The sequence below is a fragment of the Hyla sarda genome, chromosome 2 (assembly GCF_029499605.1).
Source record: "Hyla sarda isolate aHylSar1 chromosome 2, aHylSar1.hap1, whole genome shotgun sequence".
Taxonomy (NCBI): Eukaryota; Metazoa; Chordata; class Amphibia; order Anura; family Hylidae; genus Hyla; species Hyla sarda.
Genome location: NC_079190.1, coordinates 372,188,460 through 372,208,844, shown reverse-complemented (window position 1 = coordinate 372,208,844; position 20,385 = coordinate 372,188,460). Strand labels below are relative to the sequence as shown.

Here is a 20,385-nt window from a genome sequence, read left to right as displayed (position 1 = left end):
ATACTGCCAACCTAATGTGGGGGGGAACTATACTGCCAACCTAATGTGGGGGAACTATACAGCCAACCTAATGTGGGGGGAACTATACTGCCAACCTAATGTGGGGGAACTATACAAAAATATAAAATTGTACTATTCTGATCCCTATAACTCTTTTATTTTTCTGTATATGGGGATATATGAGAGTCATTTTTTGCACATTGATTTGTAGTTTTTATCGGTACCATTTTTGTTTTGATGAGACTTTTCAATTGCTTTTTAGATATTTGTTATGGCTTTTGAAGTGACCAAAAATGTGCAAATCTGGTTAGAGCACTATTATGCCTTTTGGGGCCCTTCTTTTGATTTTGCCTAGGGCCACGCTAAACCTAAAACCGGCCCTGGGTAATAGGAGAAAATGCCTGCCAAAATTTGTAACCCCATCTCTTCTGAGCATGGAAATACCCCATGTGTGGACATCAAGTGCACTGCGGGTGCACTACAAAGCTCAGAAGAGAAGGAGTCACATTTGGCTTTTGGAAAGCAAATTTTGCTGAAATGTTTTTTGGGGGGCATGTCCATTTTAGGAAGCCCCTATGGTGCCAGGACAGAAAAAAAAAAAAAACACATGGTATACTATTTTACAAACTATACCCCTCAAGGAACTTAACAAGGGGTACAGTGAGCCTTAACACCCCACAGGTGTTTGACGACTTTTCGTTAAAGGTGGATGTGTAAATGTTTTTTTTTTTTTTTCACTAAAATGCTGGGGCCACGATAAACCTAAAACCGGCCCTGGGTAATAGGGGAAAATGCCCCCCCAAAATTTGTAACCCCATCTCTCCCCATGAGTGGACGTCAAGTGCTGCTCAGAAGAGGAGTCACATGTGCAAATTTGGCTGAAATAGGGGGTGGGGGCATGTCATATTTAGGAAGCCCCTATGGTGCCAGAACAGCAAAAAAAAAACAAAAAAAAAACACATGGCATTCTATTTTGGAAACTACACCCCTCAAGGAACATAACAAGGGGTACAGTGAGCCTTAACACCCCACAGGTGTTTGACGACTTTGGATGTGTAAATTATAAAAAAAAAAAAATCTGTAAAATATAGGTTTTTCCCCAAATTTTTAATTTTTACAAGGGGTAATAGGAGAAAAATGCCCCCCCAAATGTGTAACCCCATCTTTTCTGAGTATGGAAATACCCTATGTGTGGACGTCAAGTGCACTGCGGGCACACTACAATGCTCAGAAGAGGAGTCACATTTGCAAATTTGGCTGAAATGCGGGGGCATGTCAAATTTAGGAAGCCCCTATGGTGCCAGAACAGCAAAATCAAAGTACATGGCATACTATTTTGGAAACTACACCCCTCAAGGCACGTAACAAGGGGTACAGTGAACCTTAACACCCCACAGGTGTTTGATAAATGTTCATTAAAGTGGGATGTGAAAAGGAAAAATTTGATTTTTTTTACACTAAAATGCTGCGGTTACCCCAAATTTTTCATTTTCACAAGTGGTAACAGGAGAAAATGTCACCATTTGTAAATACATTTCTTTGGAGTAAGGACATACCTCATATCTGGGCGTAAACAGCTCTGCGGGTGCACACCAGTCACGGTAGAGCAGGAGCTCAGTCAGGTGCCTTGAGCTTCTACAGGAGCATTACATGGGGTAAATTACTAAAACAGGGTACACTAAGTTACTAAAGTGGGGTACAGTGGGACGTGAAATCATAAAAAAAAGGTTATGTTCTCACAAAAAACAAAAAAATATGCTCACCCCAAACCCTATGCTCTGAGTCATCATTCTGGGAATGTGATGTGTGTGGCCATCCCTAACCTGTTGCCTCACCCCTCTCTGGTGGAAAGAGAGCGCTGTGCATTTGAGGCAACATAAAAAAGTCCACGATGATACCCACAGAGGTCTTTTTTTTTTTTTTTTTTAAATGAAACATTTTTGGGGGCAATTTAGTGGTTTATGGGGTTAAAACTCGGAATGTACTCTGGACTTGGTACATTGGGGTCAAATTATGGAAAATAAAATGAAAAGGGAAAATGTTGTACTGCTTGGAAGTGTGATACTCCCTGAAGTATTTTTTAATGCAGAGGCCCGGATGATCAGGGCAAGTGTCACATTGAATGGTGGTGTCCTTCCGTATCCCCCTCTTGTGACTCACTCTGCATTTTTCTGGGATTGTCCCTTCTTTCCAGTGTGGGGGACCTCACCTGGAAAGTGCTGGCCTGAAACGATCCTGGCACCTATAACTTCAGTTCCTTGGGAACTCCGGCCTGCTCTTTCCCGGTCACCAAAGATCAGGACCTTTAAGACTACTTCTTGGAACTGGATGAATGTTCCTGTGTTGCTAGCATGCTGGGACAGTACAAAAAGTACATGGCAACCTGTGCCAAGTAGACCGCAACTTTTTTGTACCATACCCGTGTTTTCCGCAAGGCCATGTATGGCTTGAGGACTTGATCAGAGAGATCAACTCCCCCCATATACTGATTGCAGCCCAGAATAGAATCAGGCTTGAGGACCGTTGTTGTGGTACCTCGCACAGGGACAGGTGAGCTGCTGTTACCATGAATTGTGGTCAGCATAAGGATATCCCTCTTATCCTTATACCTGACCAGCAACAGGTTTTCATGGGTAAGGGCACAGGACTCACCCTTGGGCATAGGTGTCTGGATCAAATTTAGAGGGAGGCCTCTCTGGTTCTTCCGCATGGTCCCACAAGTGGACGTGGATCTGGCGGCAAGGGATGTGAACAGAGGGATGCTGGTATAAAAGTTGTCCACGTAAAGGTGGTAACCCTTATTCAGCAATGGGTGCACAAGGTCCCAAACGATTTTCCCGCTAACACCCAGAGTGGGGGGACATTCTGGGGGTTAAATACGGGAAGCTTCCTGAAGGGTACATAGGCCTCCAAAAATTTGACCCCAAAGTGACCGGCCTCATTTTGTAATTCCGGTCATAGGCGGGATCACTTCGGGGGGGACATGCCGCATTATCAGTGTAATGGAGGCATTTCTGAATGGCCTCGAACCGCTTCTGTGTCATGGCCATACTGTAAATCGGGGTCTGGTAGAGGATGTCCCTGCTCCAGTATTACCTAACACTGGGTTTTTTGACCAGGCCCATATGCAGCACGAGGCCCCAAAATTTCCTCATTTTGGCTACATCAATGGCGTACCATTCATTGGACCTTGCCAAAAAAGAATCGGGGTGGTGGGCGATGAACTTCTGGGCATGCAGATTTGTCTGTTCCACCATTAGATTGACAAAGCTGTCACTGAAAAAATAACTAAAATAGTCAATTTCAGTGTATCGAGCAATGTCAATCCGGATTCCTGAGTCACCAACCAACTCAGGAAACCGTGGCTGATAACCCTCTGGGGGTCTCCAGACAGGTTCACCGGAAGGGGGCTCCTGTACGCTTGTCTGGTGGGTCGGACTCCTATTACGAGCGGCATGGACGCTCTTACTAGTGTCAGCCAATGGGTCACTTTCATGGGGGGGGGGGGGTGGCCTCGCCTGGCGGCGTCTCCGCCACCTTACAGGGGACTCATCATCAGTGCTAGATGATGAGGAGGATGAGGAAGAACACAGGAAAGTGGGATCTTCCTCGTCCTCACTGGAGTCAGGGGCAAGTAAAGCGTAGGCCTCTGCTGCCAAAAATGCCTGGTAAGCCATTGCCTTTTTTCTACGGTGGTGGGGGGGGGGGGTGCGGTGGCGGGGGGATGGAGTGGGTGTGTGTGGGGGGGAAGTATGTAGTGTGTGTGCTTGGTGTAACTTTTATAAATAACGGTGTGTGATTATAAATCACACTCCGTTATATGGGGGTGAAAGAAACGCTGTGGCCAAAAATGGGGAGCAAAATGCAGCGCCCTGAACCCCTAATAGGACCGGGTCACACTGAAAAAACTGTGTGTGTGGGAAATATTTTTTAACTTATTTTCTATTTTTAACCTCCTACCTGTCCCTGCATACAAACGCACCCTGACTAAAGGACCCTTCTTCAGCCAGGAGGGGCTCCGATCTTCACAGGGGGGGGGGGGTCCCTGGCTCTTTCTTGCAGCTCTGCCCGCTGACTGAACTCAGTGGGCTAACAGAGCTGCGAGAAGAGGACATTAACCCCTCCTCTGCCGGCTGCTATTGGTCAGACCGACCAATAGCAGCGCTCCTGGGGGGGTGATGAAATCGCCACCTTCCCATAGATACAGGAGGTGATATTCTACACCCCTGATTACCTTGTATCTTCTGGTCAACGGGTTACACGTGACCCGTATGACCGGAATAGCCACAAATCGCCGGTGTGAATTCATCCGCGATTTGCGGTGATCGCCAGCATGGGGGGACAGAAATTCCCACGGGCGTACAGGTACACCCTGGGTCCTTAAGTACCAGGGCGTCAGGGCGTACCTGTATGCCCTGGGTCCTTAAGTGGTTAAGTAAGGGGTTTAGTGGTGTCCCGGTACAGAAACTGGTTCTGTACAGTCCTAAAGTCCCCTCAGGTAGAGTCCCCTTGGTCCACAGGGCTCTCCTGCAGGGTTCCCCCCTAAGTAATGATATGGTATTGTATAGTGAATGTAAGTAATATATGAAGGTTGTTAGGACATTTACCCTGTATAGTACCTTCCTAAGGTCATGTGATATGTCATGTGATAGGTGATCACATGATATACCCAGAGTTCCTGAGACACAGGTAACCACAGGCAACCAGTTACCAATGGGCTTTAGTCCAGCCCCTTGATATATAAGGGAATGTAGTCTCCACATTCTCTCTTAGTTCCTGCTCTTTGGACCTGGACAAGAAAGCAAGCACAAGTCCTGTACAAGTCAAGTCCCGCATATCTAGGCCAAAGCCTATAAATCTGCAGCCACATCAAATCTGTGAGTACAAGTCAAGTCTCTACTGTCCCTATCTAGTCATAACAGTAGTACAGTGGCCTGCATCATTATTACTGCAACTACAAGTCCAAGCCAGCCTGAGAGGTTCCCTGTGTCCCGGTCACTTCTGTAGAAGTTGGCTATTTGTAAAGACTGTTTTCTGCCTTCTTCAGTAAAGTTCTAGTTGCATCAAAACCCTGCTTTGGACTTTCATTTACTATATGCCGTTTTGGGTTGGTTGTCGGCGATATCCTACAACATATAACCACATCCTGGTGACATGAACACTAGGGGTTGACAACATCTTGCCCCAGGGGTTAATACCTTCTGGCCCCGCTACCTACACCGCTACACCCCGTGGTCCCGCTATAACACCGGTGGCTCACCACACATGGGACATGGGACCCCCATCCCGTCAACTTCAGGGATCCTGGTGGTTCGACTTCTGACATTCTTGCTTTTATTACTGTCATACCCCTTTTAAATACATCTGCATTCTCTGATTGCACCCTAAGAGAAGTGTAATGTGAGCTATTTACTGTGGCGCTTACATACCGAATGGATCATGATACATTAAGCTGGCTATAGACATTAAAAAAAGTTATCCAAATCAAATGTTCATTGATCTAATATGAATGAGGCCCTAAAAACATCCTCCTAACTGCATATGTTGCTGGTAAGAAGCAAAGGGCATGTCACAATTCAACATGCTTGATCATTTATTCCCATGGAAGATAAGAAGAGAGATTTTACAGCATCAAATTCATTTTTCCCTATAGAAATAAACAATACACGCAGAATAGGAAAATAGAAAAAGATAGCTGATGGCTGAAAGTGTTCGGCTCACAGCTATCTCACATTTATGGGCAGAAGATGCATTACATACAATCAAAAACGCTGATACTTTTATAGCACCAATGAGAGCACCTTATCCTGAATCTTTTTATTTTACAACTTTTCTAAAAAACAAGTTGATTTTGAATATGCCCCATAACATATTCATCTTCTGCAGTTTTTGTTTCTCATGAAAGTATTGTTATATTTTTTCATGCGAGCAAGGAATTGATATTTTGTTTTTCCACTTATCTCCCTCAGAATTATTTTACATTTAAATGCTACAATAAAAAGTGACAATGTGCTAGCATCACAGTTACAAAATCTGGCACAATAACGTTGGGGGCTATGTTATCTTACAGATGACTGTGACAGTATTCAGCAATATTGTAAATATTTACCGGTAATGAACAGGAGTGAATGAAGTTGGAAGGTATTCTCATTTCAGAAGCAATTTACTGCTGAGTGGAGGATTGAATATACATAGACAGGATACTGGCTCCCTCCTGTGTTCAAAGGAAAGTTGTGTCTGAGCATCACAATGCTAGATTCCATTTACTAAATGGCTGTAGACAATAACAAAGATAAAACAACCTTTTATTGCAAACAGAATAACTGTTCTTTTTGTCAAGATGTGCCTCTATAGTTTAGTGCATATAAACATTTGAAAGACCACATTGACAAAGATGTATTCATTAACGGATGAGAGTAGACTGGAAATGTTTAATATGCTAAATTATAGCGTTACATAAATCTTGTCAATGGACACTACAAATATATTTACATTTTCATTTTTGCATTTTCGCTCCTCATCTTCTAAAAACCTACATATTAGGGCTTGTTTTTTGTGGGGCCAATTGTACTTAGTAATGACATATAAAATGTTATTAAATACACTGAAAACCCCTTAGACCACCCCAAAAGAAGATACATAATTTTGCTAATATAGGGAGAGGTATTTGCTTATACACCTATATTTAACATGTTTTCTTCCTTTTACAGGACAGTACAATGCAACAGTACATAATATATAAAATGTGTGGTATGTTTTATTAGTGTTAAAAAATAAAAACTTAAAAAATGCCTTCAAATAGCCCTATTCTGACCATTTTTTAAGAAATTCCGTCGTGTAAACATAATTAACATATTTCAGCGGGAGATCATTGGTGCCCTTCTACGCACACTGCTGCTATATGCTTAAGCCCGTTTACACAAACAATCCCATGCAAGCTGCAGGGGATCCCAGTGTGTGTAGTAATGCTGAAGTAGTAATACACTACACATATATGCTCTGCTGCCTCTCTGTCACAAGCAGAGGCTGTGTCAAAGCCAACAGAAGAGCGTGCGGTAGAGCAGACTTCTTCCGGTTTGGTATCCTGATTGACAGAGGTCTTATGGCACCTGTTAATTAAAACTTTTCACAAGTCACTAGAACATGTCAAACATTTTTCCTAATGACAAGTATTCTTTTAAATACTTTAAAGAAGAACTTCAGCCAAATGAAATTACCTTTGTATATCTGCACATGAGAAAGTTACATAACTTTGCAATGTAAAGTGTAATCTTTGCTAAGCACATACCCTGTTTCTCTCAGCTTTTCCTCCAGGCAGGAAGTCCAGTAGATCTTATCACACATGATGACTAGCATCTACAGTAGATGACAGCTCAGAGAGCCATGCTTTAGTGTGCCGTGTGATAGTCCCTGATTGGCTTAGGCACACACACCTCCTTCATCTATATTGACTGCTCACTCTCTGAAGGCAGCCTCTCCTGCAATTCACAAAGGAAACAAGTGCATGGGCTCATGGTTTGTGCAGTTTTTTTTTTCTTCACTCAGCTGGATTTTCAAAAGCTGTTTATGGGGGATATGTGGGTGCCATTTTGAAACAAATAAGCTGGGATGCCTTGTGGAGTCATGATGAGCACATTAGCCATTAGGGATTACCATTGCTGTGAAGGGATGTACTTGGTCTATTCAACATCAATCTGTCTGAAAGGTGAAGCAAAAAGACATACCAGCTTAAGGCTCTTTAGGGCCTGGTACCATATGACTGTTAAAGGGGTATTCTAGCAGAAAACAACTTATCCCCTATCCACAGAATAGGGAATAACTGTCTGATCACAGGGGATCTGACCCTGGGAACCCCACAATCTCCTGCCCAGCGGCTGGGCTCTCTGAGAGGACCACCGTTCTACAGGTGGCACTCGCTCCATTTATTTCTATCGGAGTGCCGGAGATGCTTGAGTACAGGACTCGGGTCTTTTTGGTGCTCCCATAGAGAATAAATGAGCTCCAGGCAGGAGAACACGGTCTGACCCACCGCTATCAGAGACTTATCCTGTGGAAAGGGGATAGGTTTTTATTTCACTGGACTACCCCTGTAAGTCATATTGAATATGGCTAATTTTGATTGTTTTGAGCCCACATACACTATTAAAAAAAGAATGATAGATCCTTATGATGCTATCGGTAAGAAGAATTGTGGATGGGTCGAGACTAATAGCCATAGCACAGACATGCAGCAATATTACCCTTGTGTGTATTTTGCAAAAAGTCCTTTTTTAATGTCATAACATATTAAAGGGTTATTCCAGGATTTTTTTTTATTTGACTATGCTACAGGGGCTGTAAAGTTAGTGTAGTTCATAATATAGTGTCTGTTCCTGTGTGTGACAGTTTTCTCACAATTCTTCTGTGATTTTATCCCCGCTATTTATTTTTAACAGCATAAAAAATGACTGTTGTTTCAGATTTTTCCCAAGTCTGCGGCCGAGACTTGACTCACTAGACAGCTGATGGGTGGAGCAATCGCTTGGTGGGAGAGAGATCAATCTGCAACTAATGCAACAACTGTAGGCACCCTGATTGAAAACCACAGGACTTTTGAATGGATGCAGCTTATTTATGTTTCAATTGTTGGGGTGGTTGATGTGTGGGAGGGAGGAAAATGGAATTATGGGATTTGTAGGAAAAAAGAAAAGTCAAACTGGAAATATCAGTTCACAAAAAGATAGCCACAGTGTTATGGTGATCTCACAACATAGCCATTTAGTACCATTAAGACACGCGCAGATCCTTCCTAAGCCATGTATATTACTGTCTGGCAGGTACGTACTAAAATCCCCTTGTGGTGGATAATCCCTTTAAGTGTTAGTTTGGTTTGAGTACAAATATTTGCGAAGAAAATGTTTTGGCTTTAAAAAGACTGTTTGATCCTCAGTATTTAAAAGTTTTGGACACAACTTCCCTTGGCGTGTTATATATTCTGTTGAACAGTTAGTAAGAAAAAAAAAGGCAAAGCACAAAATCCATCTATAGCGCTGACTGATCCTCTGATAAATTATAAATGTACAACAACTAGTTCAATTATAACACAGAGGAGAAAAATCCCTCCTGAGTACACAGAGGCCGGCTGAGAGAGTGCACGTATGTCATGAATAATGACTACAGTCCTGTGTTCTGCCATCTGGATGTGTCACCTGTTCAAAACCAATCTGCTTTACGTCACAGGAGAAGCCTATGGTATGTAAAAAATGTTTTAGTGATTGCAGTTGTATGATGAAAAACATTTACAGCATTATTTTTCATATCTATACAGGACGTATGCTCGGTGAAATATTGCTGCTTTGTATATGCTGACATCTAGTGGCAAAACAGGCTACACTGGTTAAAAGAAACACCATCTCATTTTACAGTCTAAAGTCTTATCGATGCATCAGATTTAGCTTTTTTTTTCAGTAGTTTTTTCGATATAGCAATATAAGGAGTTGCCTTTTTTGCAGTAGGGGATATAGTGTGAGGAATGAGGTACATTTTATGTAAAAAATATTTGTGTAATCAAAAGAAAAAAAGATTGGTTTTGGGTTCTGTTTTTACAGATTTCACCATGAGTTAACTTATGCTATGCTGCCCTTGTTCACTGTTTTCCATGGTCTGTCCCTGATACTATTGAGTGGTATAGATTAAGAGCACTTACGCAAATTGATTTAAAGGCTTCTACCTATGCACTATGCAATGGTGGCGTAACATATGTGTAAAGACTCACAGCAGTAGGCAGGACACTCACGAAGGTAGTGGTTTCGCTGGACCTGTGTGGCAGATGAGACGGGTCGTGCCAGGGAGCGGAGTCTAAGGTGCCGCTGGTTTTCAGCAAAGCGGGATGGTCTTGCTGCGGCAGGCAGCATCCAGGTCACTACCCCTGGCATGACTCGACCACACAGGCGGCTGAGGTGATGCGAGGCACAGGAGGGATTTGCAAGAATCCCAGCTTCGCTGGCTGAGGAGGAGTGAGAAGGAAAGCACTCACGGCCAGCGTGTCTGTCCGGAGTGCAGATCATAACAATATGTGAAAGGCTTCTTTAAGTTAAAGGGGTTTTCCCCACTTGCCTAGTTCTCCGCCATTTAGCCCTCCATCCCACTCTCACTTCCTGGTTTGGAAGAGCGGAATTTTCTAATGTAATTGGCAGTTCATACCAGAAGCTCTCTGGTAAGTGCAAATCCCCTGACCATGCACGCTCCCAATGGTGCTGTGGGAAGCATTCATAGCAGCATCAGGACCTAGAAAAGTGTTACTGCACCAGAATTTCTTCTCTGAGTCCAAGGGATTGTTACAAGAAGAGGTAAACTCTATTGTGAAGATCCCTGTGCTGATTTTCATGTAGTCGAAGTGCTTTGGTGTCTGTCCCCATCCTGCCTGGAGTAGGGAATCAGTAATGCAGTCAGATCAGAGAAAGGAGCTAATGCCCAACAAAATTTTACGCAGTCCCAGAAGAATTGCTATCATTGTGAATGAGGTAGCTTTTGGGCTCACAAAACTTCAGGGAGCAGAGCTTTACTGTCAGAGAAACACCGGGTTGTCAATCATACCAGGGAAGGAGTGGTTGCAGCCTCGGCAACAGTGACTATCCCATGATTCAGAATGCCCCAGGAATATTTACACCTCATTTAAATACCACACAAAATAACTTTTTGCAGTATTGCCGCCGGCCCTGAAGACTTCCAGATATGGTAAACAACCTGATTTTACCCTATCTTACATGTTGCCAACAGTTATATAGGGTGCAAATCTGATGACAGGTTCCCTTTAACCCCTTAGGGACTACAGGTTTTTTCATTTTTGCACTTTCGTATTTTCCACCTCACCTTCTAAAAATCTAAACGCTTTAAATTTTGCACCTACAGACCCATATGGGGCTTGTTTTTTGCACCACCAATAGTACTTTGACATAATTTCCCCACAAAATCTACAGTGAAACAAAAAAAAAAAAATCTTTGTGGGGCAAAATTGAAAAAAAAAATGCAATCTTGTAAATATAGGGGGCTTCGATGGTATGCAGTGCACTTTTTGGTAAAAATGACACCTTATCTTTATTCTGTAGGTCCATACGATTAAAATGATAACCAACTGATATAGGTTTTAGTTAGTTTTACTTCTTTAAAAAAAATTATAAATATTTGTACGGAAATTAGCATGTTTAAAAATGTCCTCTTCTGAACCCTATAACTTTTCTATTTTTTCATAAAGGTAAATTTTTTGCGCCATGATCAAAAGTTTTTATCGGTTTCATTTTCATTTTGATGGATCTTTTTGATCACTTTTTATACATTTTTTTTAGGGTATACAAAGTGGCCAAAAAGACGCAATTTTAGATTGTGGATTTTTTTTATGTGTACGCCATTGACCAAGTGTTTTAATTAATGTTATATTTTTATATATTGGGCAGTTACGCATGCGACGGTACCACATAAATTTATGTTTATTTTTGTTTACACATATTTTTTTTTTAAATGGGAAAATCACATAAACTTTTTTTTATTTTATTTTTTTTTACACTTTTTTTTTGTCCCCATAGGGGAGTATTACATGCAAACCTTACATTGCATACACTGAACAATACTATGCCATAGCATAGATCAGTGCTATCAATGATTGATTGCTCCAGCCTGCAGAGGAGGCAGGTAAGGGCGTTCCGGCCATCCTCTCAGCTGTTCAAGAATTCACTGCGGTGGTCCTGAACAGTCCGCTGAGCTAGCCAGGATGTCTTTTCTCCTGTTTTAGATGCTGCAATCAAGGGGGTGTGGCCTGGATGCTGGTTTGAGCGAACGTGCGCTACGCTGCTTCTCTATACCCCTGAAAATGTACCCTTTCCCTGCCTGTCTACTTGTCTTCAGTCCCTCCAGGGTGCAGGATAACGGGGTGCTGATGATGATCTGGCTCCGGTGGCTCTGAGTGGTGCGTGCGGTCTCCGGTGGCCATAGCCTGAGGTGCTGGGCGGTGGAGTGTGGCGGAGGTCTCGAGCTGGTGTGGGCTGGTGCAGGAGATCCTCCGCATCCGGGCTGTGTGGTGGTGAGCTGTGGGGAGGCCTCCCCTGGATTTTCTGCTCTTCTGGACCCTCGGTCATCCTGAAGAAGGGGCGTCATCTTAGGCCTCCATAGGCGGAGCCATCTTTACTGGTGTCCATAGCAGCTCCCACCACTGGGAAAGTGCAGCTGCTAACGTCACACTGCGAGACCGGGCTGGAGCCTTCTACGCTTCTCTGCTCCTTGCTGTCATCTACTGGGGGTTGCTGAGTGAGTACATCTGTGCCCTGCCTGGGCTCCTGCTGGGACTTGTGGTGCTTGCACTGGCTTCTGGGGTCTGCTCACTCCATACAGTACCCCTTACTGCTTGCAATATCCCTTAGGGACTTTCTATCTGCTCTCTGTGGGCCCTGATTTGCTGGGACTTGTGGTGCTCTTCTTGCCCTTTATGGACTTGTTGGCCCTCCGTTGAACCCCGACTGCAGACCCTATATCACTAGTGCTTCTCTGCATGCTCTCTGTGTGGCCTGGGTCTGCTGGGACTTGTGGTGCTTCTGCTGCCTTCTGTGGACTATCTCATCCGCTGGGGTTCCCCCTCCAGCCTGAGCTATATACCCAGTGCCTCTCTACCTGCTCTCTGTGTAGCCCTGGACTGCTGGGACTTGTGGTGCCTCTGGCCTGATATATTTCTAGAGGTGACCTGCACTCCTTAGACTGTGTTTCTGGTGCCTTTCTGCCTGCTCTTTGTGGGGCCCTGTCAGTCATGGCTGGCCACCATAGCAGGAACAAGAAATCCAAACTATATGCAGAAGCTTCTGGGCTGACCTCTGATGAAGAAGCCTTCTCTGATGAGGCAGGCACTGAAAGCACTGAGACAGTTCTCCAGACCCCAGGACCATCCTAGGAGTTTTTCTCCTGATCCAGCTCTGCCACTGTTTGAAAGGGTCTCCGACTCCTCTGCAGCAACAGTCCCCTGAAAGGCCTGTCTATGATGCTACAGCTATGAATCATCGGTTCTTGGAGCTCTTGGCTGCCTTTACCTCCTGTCAATCTGTTATGGTGACTAAAGTTGATGAACTGTGGCAGGAGTTTGTTATTCTGCGACATGAGACCCAAAAGATACGATAACGCACTGAAGAAGTGAAGCATAGGTTCCCTGCGGTGGAAGATCCTCTGCCGGAGTGGGTTGATTCACTGCAGCGCCAAGTTCTGGGGGTTCCGGGTTGCATGGATGATATGGAGAACCGCTTGAGGTGCAATAACATTCACCTTGTGCGCCTTTCTGAGAAGGTGGAAGGGAATGATCCTGTGCCGTTCCTGGAAATGTGGCTGGAGGAGATTCTTCCAGTGGACACATTCTCTCCTTATTTCTCCATTGAGTGGGCCCACCGAGTTCCGGCCTGGCCTCCTCCTCCTGATGGCCCTCCACGCCTGTTCCTGGCCAAACTTCTCCACTTCAAGGACAGAGATGCTATTCTCCGGGCAGTGCATATCAAGGGTGAGGTCATTTGTGATGGAAGCAGAGTGTCCTTTTATCCAGATTTTTCTGTGGAGCTACGCAAGCAGGTGCCGTTTACAGAGGTCCGAGCGAAGCTGCGTGCCAAGGGCTACCACTACTCAATGTGGTATCCTGCTCGCCTGAGAGTGGTGGATATGACCTTCTAAGTTCTTTACTTCTCCGACTGACGCTCTTCACTGGGTGGATGCAGCCCCCCCAGTCAAGCCTCCGGATTGAACTGTCCTGGCCTACCTTAAAGGAGTAGTCCAGTGGTGACTCAGTGGTTAACAACTTATCCCCTATCTTAAGGATAGGGGATAAGTTGCAGATCACGGGGGGTCCGACTGCTGGGGCCCCCTGCAATCTCCTGTACGGAGCCCCGACAGCCCGCGGGAAGGGGGCGTGTCGACCTCCGCATGAAGCGGCGGCTGACACGCCCCCTCAATACAACTCTATGGCAGAGCCGAAGCGCTGCCTTCGGCAATCTCCGGCTCTGCCATTGAGATGTATTGAGGGGGCGTGTCGGCCTCCGCTTTGTGCGGGGGTCGACACCCGCTATCAGGCCGGAGAGCCGGGGCCCTGTACAGAGAGATCGCAGGGGGCCCCAGCGGTCGGACCCCCCGTGATCTCAAACTTATCCCCTATCCTTAGGATAGGGGATAAGTTTTTCACCACTGAACTACCCCTTTAAAAAAGACTGCACTTTGTGAATGTCTTTAGATAGTGGTCAGGGAGCTGGATTTGTTTAGGGTCTCTATAGGTTCCAGTCTCCCTAAGGTCTCTCAGGATAGTTTTTCTTAGTCACCGGCCAATTTAGTTTATGGTGGGGTGGTGAGAGGGAGTTTTTGTACTAATAGTTTTAGACTCACTTGGTGTTCTTTTAACGCCGTAGCAGTTGTATTTAGGGTCTAGGTCTGCACTGTGTTAGGGAATAGATGTTTACTGTGTCCCGTTTAGTGTTAGACAGGGTATTCTTGGGGATGTTTTGGTTATGCTTTGTTGCCTTTGCCTACATGTTTTGTATCTGTGCCCTGTTTGTCTTTCTGTGGGTTTTCTGTGGTATGTGTGGTCCCAGTGCTCTGCCCCTCTCCGTCCTGGTCCTCCTGTGGTTTTTCTTGTTCATATGCAGTACTTTCTTTCATGATGGGGACCCTGAAGATGGCTAGGTGGAATGTTTGGGGGCTTAATTCTAAGTTCAAGAGGGCCTTATGTCTAGATTTTGAGAAACGCCAGTCTCCTCACGTTATTTGTCTACAGGAGACTCATATTACAGGACAGAAAGTTCTTGTCCTGAAAAGGGCTGGGATAGCACGGGGCTATCATGCATCCTACTTCAATTATACTAGGAGTGTCTCTGTGTTAATTACCAAGCCGTTAGCAGTTTCACAGGCAGCTTGTGACCACTTTGGGAGATTTGTGATACTACATTGTTCTCTGAGTTCTTTCTCTGAGAAATTTTCTCTAATTAGAGTAGCTACTATGTATTTCAAAACTTTATTTCTTCCACTCATACGGCCCTAGGACGGCCATAGACTCCCTGCCGATCCCGCTGCAACCACTGTACTGGAATTCGGGAATTACAACTCCCATCATCCCCTACATATAATTACAATGACATTGTCTTTCCCAATTACATTAAATACATACATACATTATTGTCCCAGCCATCTGCCTCTGCAAATTACAATTTGAAATATCTTTAAAGTCTGATAGAAGACCTCTGTTAATTTATGGATTTTTGGTAAATTAAGGAAACTGTCAGCCTTTTTTTTTGCCTACTGTATAATACATATTACTGATGTCCCTGTCCTCAGCTCGTCTCTGACCCCCACAATTATTAATGACAGCACATTTAAATGCCCGGAAAAAGAAAATAAATGTGGCTAAAAAAGTAAAGTGAAAATATATATTATATCACTTCCGATAATTAGTCCCTGTAGTACCTGCATCAATTAGACAGATCAGAACAGGTGTAAGAAGTGACACCTGTTGCAATCTGTCTATTAAGGCAGGCTCTACAGCTCCCAGCATGGAGCAGAGTGTGCTCCATGTCGGGACCAGTAGTACCTGCAGTAAAGAAAAGATCACAGCGGGTGTCATTCCTGGCACCCGCTGTGATCCTCCTGTATAATGTATAGATGCGGGCGGCCGGAAGCTCTTCTCTAGTCCCCTGCACTGCCATATATATACCTATTATTCATATTTCCCACAGAGAGTTGTGATTGGCTGTAACCATCTGGCCAATCACAGCTCTCTGCGGAAAATATGAATCTGTGATGTGAAGAACTTCACATCCCAGAACATAGTGCAGGATGGCGCAGAAGAGCGGCCAGCCACCCGTTTCTATACATTATACAGGAGGATCGCAATGGGTGTCAGAAGTTGTCTTGCTAACTAGTTTGAAACTCCTCAAAACGCTCACTGTTATACAAAATAGGCACACTTCTAAGCATAAGACATATTTTATTTACCTATTTGCTAAAATCTAAACATAATGAAATATAAGCAATGAATCATGGAAGTAAGAATCAATACATTTACCGGATATTGTATCATCACTCCGTGATCGGGGGACTCATCATCGATCGTAGGAGGTACCCGTCTATGTCTGCATCACACAACTCGTCCGCTGTGGCTGGAAATCCCAATGATTCGGGGAGTTACCAACGTTTTTGTCCCTGATTTACCACGCCTTGCGCAGATCTGTATATGCTCAATAATTAGTTCACGTACCCACTGCGCATTCACATGGTGATCACGTGTGCTACTAGTTAGGGTTAAGTCTTGTTTGTGCGCGCTTACGATTATGCGCTTTTTTACACAACATGTTATATAAGTGTGACATATCACGCATGCCCAGTAGTTGTTTACCAGAAGGGGTGGCGTGTGAACAGTACTGTCAAACCAATCACCATCCATCCTCCTCATGTGCAGATAAGATATGGAACTCGTTATTCTGAACTTAAGTAACCCTTATTTTTATACAATTTCATAGAGAAAAAAAGTTAAAAATACACATACACTTTATTATATCGATTCGCCACAAACTTTTTTAAAATGTGCTCATCTATTTTTAGCACCATTGCATTTTTCCATCTAAAATAGCCTAGAATGCATCATGTACTAAAATTCCTCTAAAGAAAAAGTTGAGAAAAAGTCGCAAGTGTTTAGACTGCGACTTTCTGTGCAACAATTTTAGATGGGAAAAAACAGTCTAAATCCTTTGATAAATCCCCCCCCTCCCCCCCAATTGTCTTTATTCTGTAAGTCCATAAAATTACAGTGAGATCCAATTTATATAAGATTACATTTTTTTTACTACTAAAAAAAAAAATATACATTTTTGAACGAAAATAAATATGTTTAAAGTTTTTCTCTTCTGACCCCTATAACACATACGGGGCTGTTTGAGGGCTCATTTTTTGTATGTGATCTGTAATCAATTCTGTACTCAATTCTGGAATTCATAATTTTTTTTTGTTTACTCAATTGACAATGTGGTTTAATAAACCCCTTAGGGGACTCAGCCCATTTTCACCTTAAGAACTGAGCCCTTTTTTGCAATTCTGACCACTGTCACTTTATGCATTAAAGGAGTATTCCAGGAAAAAACTTTTTTTTATAGATCAACTCGCTCCAGAAAGTTCAACAGATTTGTAAATGACTACCATTAACAAATCTTAATCCTTTCAAGAATTATCAGCTGCTGAAGTTGAGTTGTTGTTTTCTGTCTGGCAACAGTGCTCTCTGCTGACATCTTTGCTTGTCTCGGGAACTGCACAGAGTAGAAGAGGTTTGCTATGGGGATTTGCTTCTAAAATGGGCGGGTCCAGAGAAACGTGTCACCAGAAAGCACTTAGACAGAAAAGAACAACTCAACTTCAGCAGCTCATAAGTACTGAAAGGATTAAGATATTTTAATGGAAGTAATTTACAAATCTGTTTAACTATTTGGAGCCAGTTGATATATAAAAAAAAGGTTTTTCCTTAATAACCCCTTTAATAACTCTGGGATGCTTTTCCCTTTTATTTTGATTCTGAGATTGTTTTTTTCATGACATATTCTACTTTAACCCCTAAAGGACCCAGCCATTTTACACCTTAGGACCCGGCCATTTTTTAAACATCTGGCCACTGTCACTTTAAACATTTATAACTCTGGAATGCTTTTAGTTATCATTCTGATTCCGAGACTGTTTTTTCGTGACATATTCTACTTTAACATAGTGGTAAAATTTGGTGGTAACTTGCATCCTTTCTTGGTGAAAAATCCCAAAATTTGATGAAAAAATTGAAAATTTAGCATTTTTCTAACTTTGAAGCTCTCTGCTTGTAAGGAAAATGGATATTCCAAATATATATATTTTTTTTATTCACATATACAATATGTCTACTTTATGTTTGCATCATAAAATTGATGAGTTTTTACTTTTGGAAGACATCAGAGGGCTTCAAAGTTCAGCAGCAATTTTCCAATTTTTCACAAAATTTCCAAACTCACTATTTTTCAGGGACCAGTTCAGGTTTGAAGTGCATTTGAAGGGTCTTCATCTTAGAAATACCCACAAATGACCCCATTATAAAAACTGCACCCCCCAAAGTATTCAAAATGTCAGTCAGCATTTTAACCCTTTAGGTGTTTCACAGGAATAGCAGCAAAGTGAAGGAGAAAATTCACTATCTTCATTTTTTACACTCGCATGTTCTTGTAGACCCAATTTTTGAATTTTTACAAGGGGTAAAAGGAGAAAATTGATACTTAAATTTGTAGCCCAATTTCTCTCGAGTAAGGACATACCTCATATGTCTATGTAAAGTGTTCGGCGGGCGCAGTAGAGGGCTCAGAAGGGAAGGAGCGACAAGGGGATTTTGGAGAGTACGTTTTTCTGAAATTGTTTTTGGGGGGCATGTTGCTCTTAGGTAGCCCCTATGGTGTCAGAATAGCAAAAAAAAAAAAAAACACATGGCATACCATTTTGGAAACTACACCCCTTGAGGAATGTAACAAGGAATAAAGTGAGCATTAATACCCCACAGGTGTTTCACGACTTTTGCATACGTAAAAAATAAAAAATAAACATTTTTCACTAAAATGTGTTTCCCCCCAAATTTCACATTTTTGCAAGGGTTAATAGCAGAAAATACCCCCCAAAATTTGTAACCCCATCTCTTCTGAGTATAGAGGTACCCCATAAGTTGACCTGAAGTGCACTACATGCAAACTACAATGCTCAGAAGAGAAGGAGTCATTTGGCTTTTTGAGAGCAAATTTTGCTCTGGGGGCATGTCGCATTTAGGAAGCCCCTATGGTGCCAGGACAGCAAAAAAAAAAAAAACACATGGCATACCATTTTGGAAACTAGACCCCTTGAGTAACGTAACAAGGGGTACAGTGAGCATTTACCCCCCACTTTGGAACAGTGGGCTGTACAAAATTTTTTATTTGCACAGCCCACTGTTCCAAAGATCTGTCAGACACCAGTGGGGTGTAAATTCTTACTGCACCGCTCATTACATTCCATGAGAAGTGTTGTTTCCGAAATGGGTCACATGTGTTTTTTTTTTTTTTGCGTTTGTCAAAACAGCTGTAACAATCAGCCACCCCTGTGAAAATCACCTCAAATGTACATGGTGCACTCTCCCTTCTGGGCCTTGTTGTGCGCCCCCAGAGCACTTTGCGCCCACATATAGGGTATCTCCCTAGTCGGGAGAAATTGCATTACAAATTTTGAGGGGCTTTTTTCCCCTTTTACCTCTTGTCAAAATGAAAAGTATAGGGCAACACCAGCAAGTTAGTGTAAAAAATTTATTTTTTTACACTAACATGCTGGTGTAGACCCCAATTTCACCTTTTCATAAGGGGTGAAAGGAGAAAAAGCCCCCCCAAATTTTTAGGCAATTTCTCCCAAGTACGGCGATACCCCATATGTGGCCCTAAACTGTTGCCTTGAAATACGACAGGGCTCCAAAGTGAGAGCGCCATATGCATTTGAGGCCTGAATTAGGGATTTGCATAGGGGTGGACATAGGGGTATTCTATGCCAGTGATTCCCAAACAGGGTGCCTCCAGCTGTTGCAAAACTCCCAGCATACTTGGACAGTCAACGGCTGTCCGGCAATACTGGGAGTTGTTGCTTTGCAACAGCTGGAGGCTCTATTTTGGAAACAGTGGCGTACCAGACATTTTTCATTTTTATTGGGGAGGGGAGGGGGGCTGTGTAGGGGTATGTTTATTTGTAGTGTTTTTTTATTTTATTTTGTGTTAGTGTAGTGTAGTGTAGTGTTTTTAGGGTACAGTCACATGGGCGGGGGATTACAGCGAGTTTCCTGCTGCGAGTTTGAGCTGCCATGCAAAATTTGCTGCATTGCAAACTTGCAGCCTGATACTCACTGTAAGCCCCCTGCCCATGTGAATGCACCCTGTACATTCAAAGGGGGGGGGACCTCCAGCTGTTGCAAAACTACAACTCCCAGCATGTACAGTCTATCAGTGCATGCTGGTAGTTATAGTTTTGCAACAGCTGGAGGCACACGGGTTGGGAAACACTGAGTTAGGAAACAGACAATGTTTCCCAACCAGTGTTACTCCATTTGTTGCAAAACCACAACTCCCAGCATGCCCAGACAGCCGAAGGGCATATTGGGAGTAGTGGTTACGCAACAGCTGGAGGAGAACAGTTTGGGGACCAATGTGTAGTGGTGTCCAAGCTGTAGCCCTCCAGATGTTGCAAAACTACAACTCCTAGTATGCCAAAACTGTCCAGGCATGCTGGGAGTTGTAGTTCTTCAACATCTGAAGGGCCAGATGTTACAGAACTACAACTCCCAGCATGCCTGGACAGTAGTAGTAGCTGAGGATGTGTAGTTTTGCAAAATCT

At 43.4% G+C, this 20,385-nt stretch overlaps 2 protein-coding genes across 2 annotated transcripts in view; one reads left to right on the top strand and one right to left on the bottom strand.

The window, feature by feature from the left end:
* The window catches only part of AIPL1 (aryl hydrocarbon receptor interacting protein like 1), a 158,131-nt gene extending 151,874 nt beyond the window's left edge, over nucleotides 1-6,257 (bottom strand). Inside the window, exon 1 of the mRNA XM_056558423.1 lies at nucleotides 6,110-6,257. Coding sequence (XP_056414398.1) covers nucleotides 6,110-6,151 — 42 coding nt within the window. The 5' untranslated portion in view covers nucleotides 6,152-6,257. The remainder of the gene's footprint in view (nucleotides 1-6,109) is intronic.
* Nucleotides 6,258-9,109: 2,852 nt separating this feature from the next.
* Nucleotides 9,110-20,385, top strand: part of PIMREG (PICALM interacting mitotic regulator) — a 61,001-nt gene continuing 49,725 nt past the window's right edge. The window contains exon 1 of the mRNA XM_056558431.1: nucleotides 9,110-9,231. The gene's annotated coding sequence lies outside the window, so the exon portion shown is untranslated. The remainder of the gene's footprint in view (nucleotides 9,232-20,385) is intronic.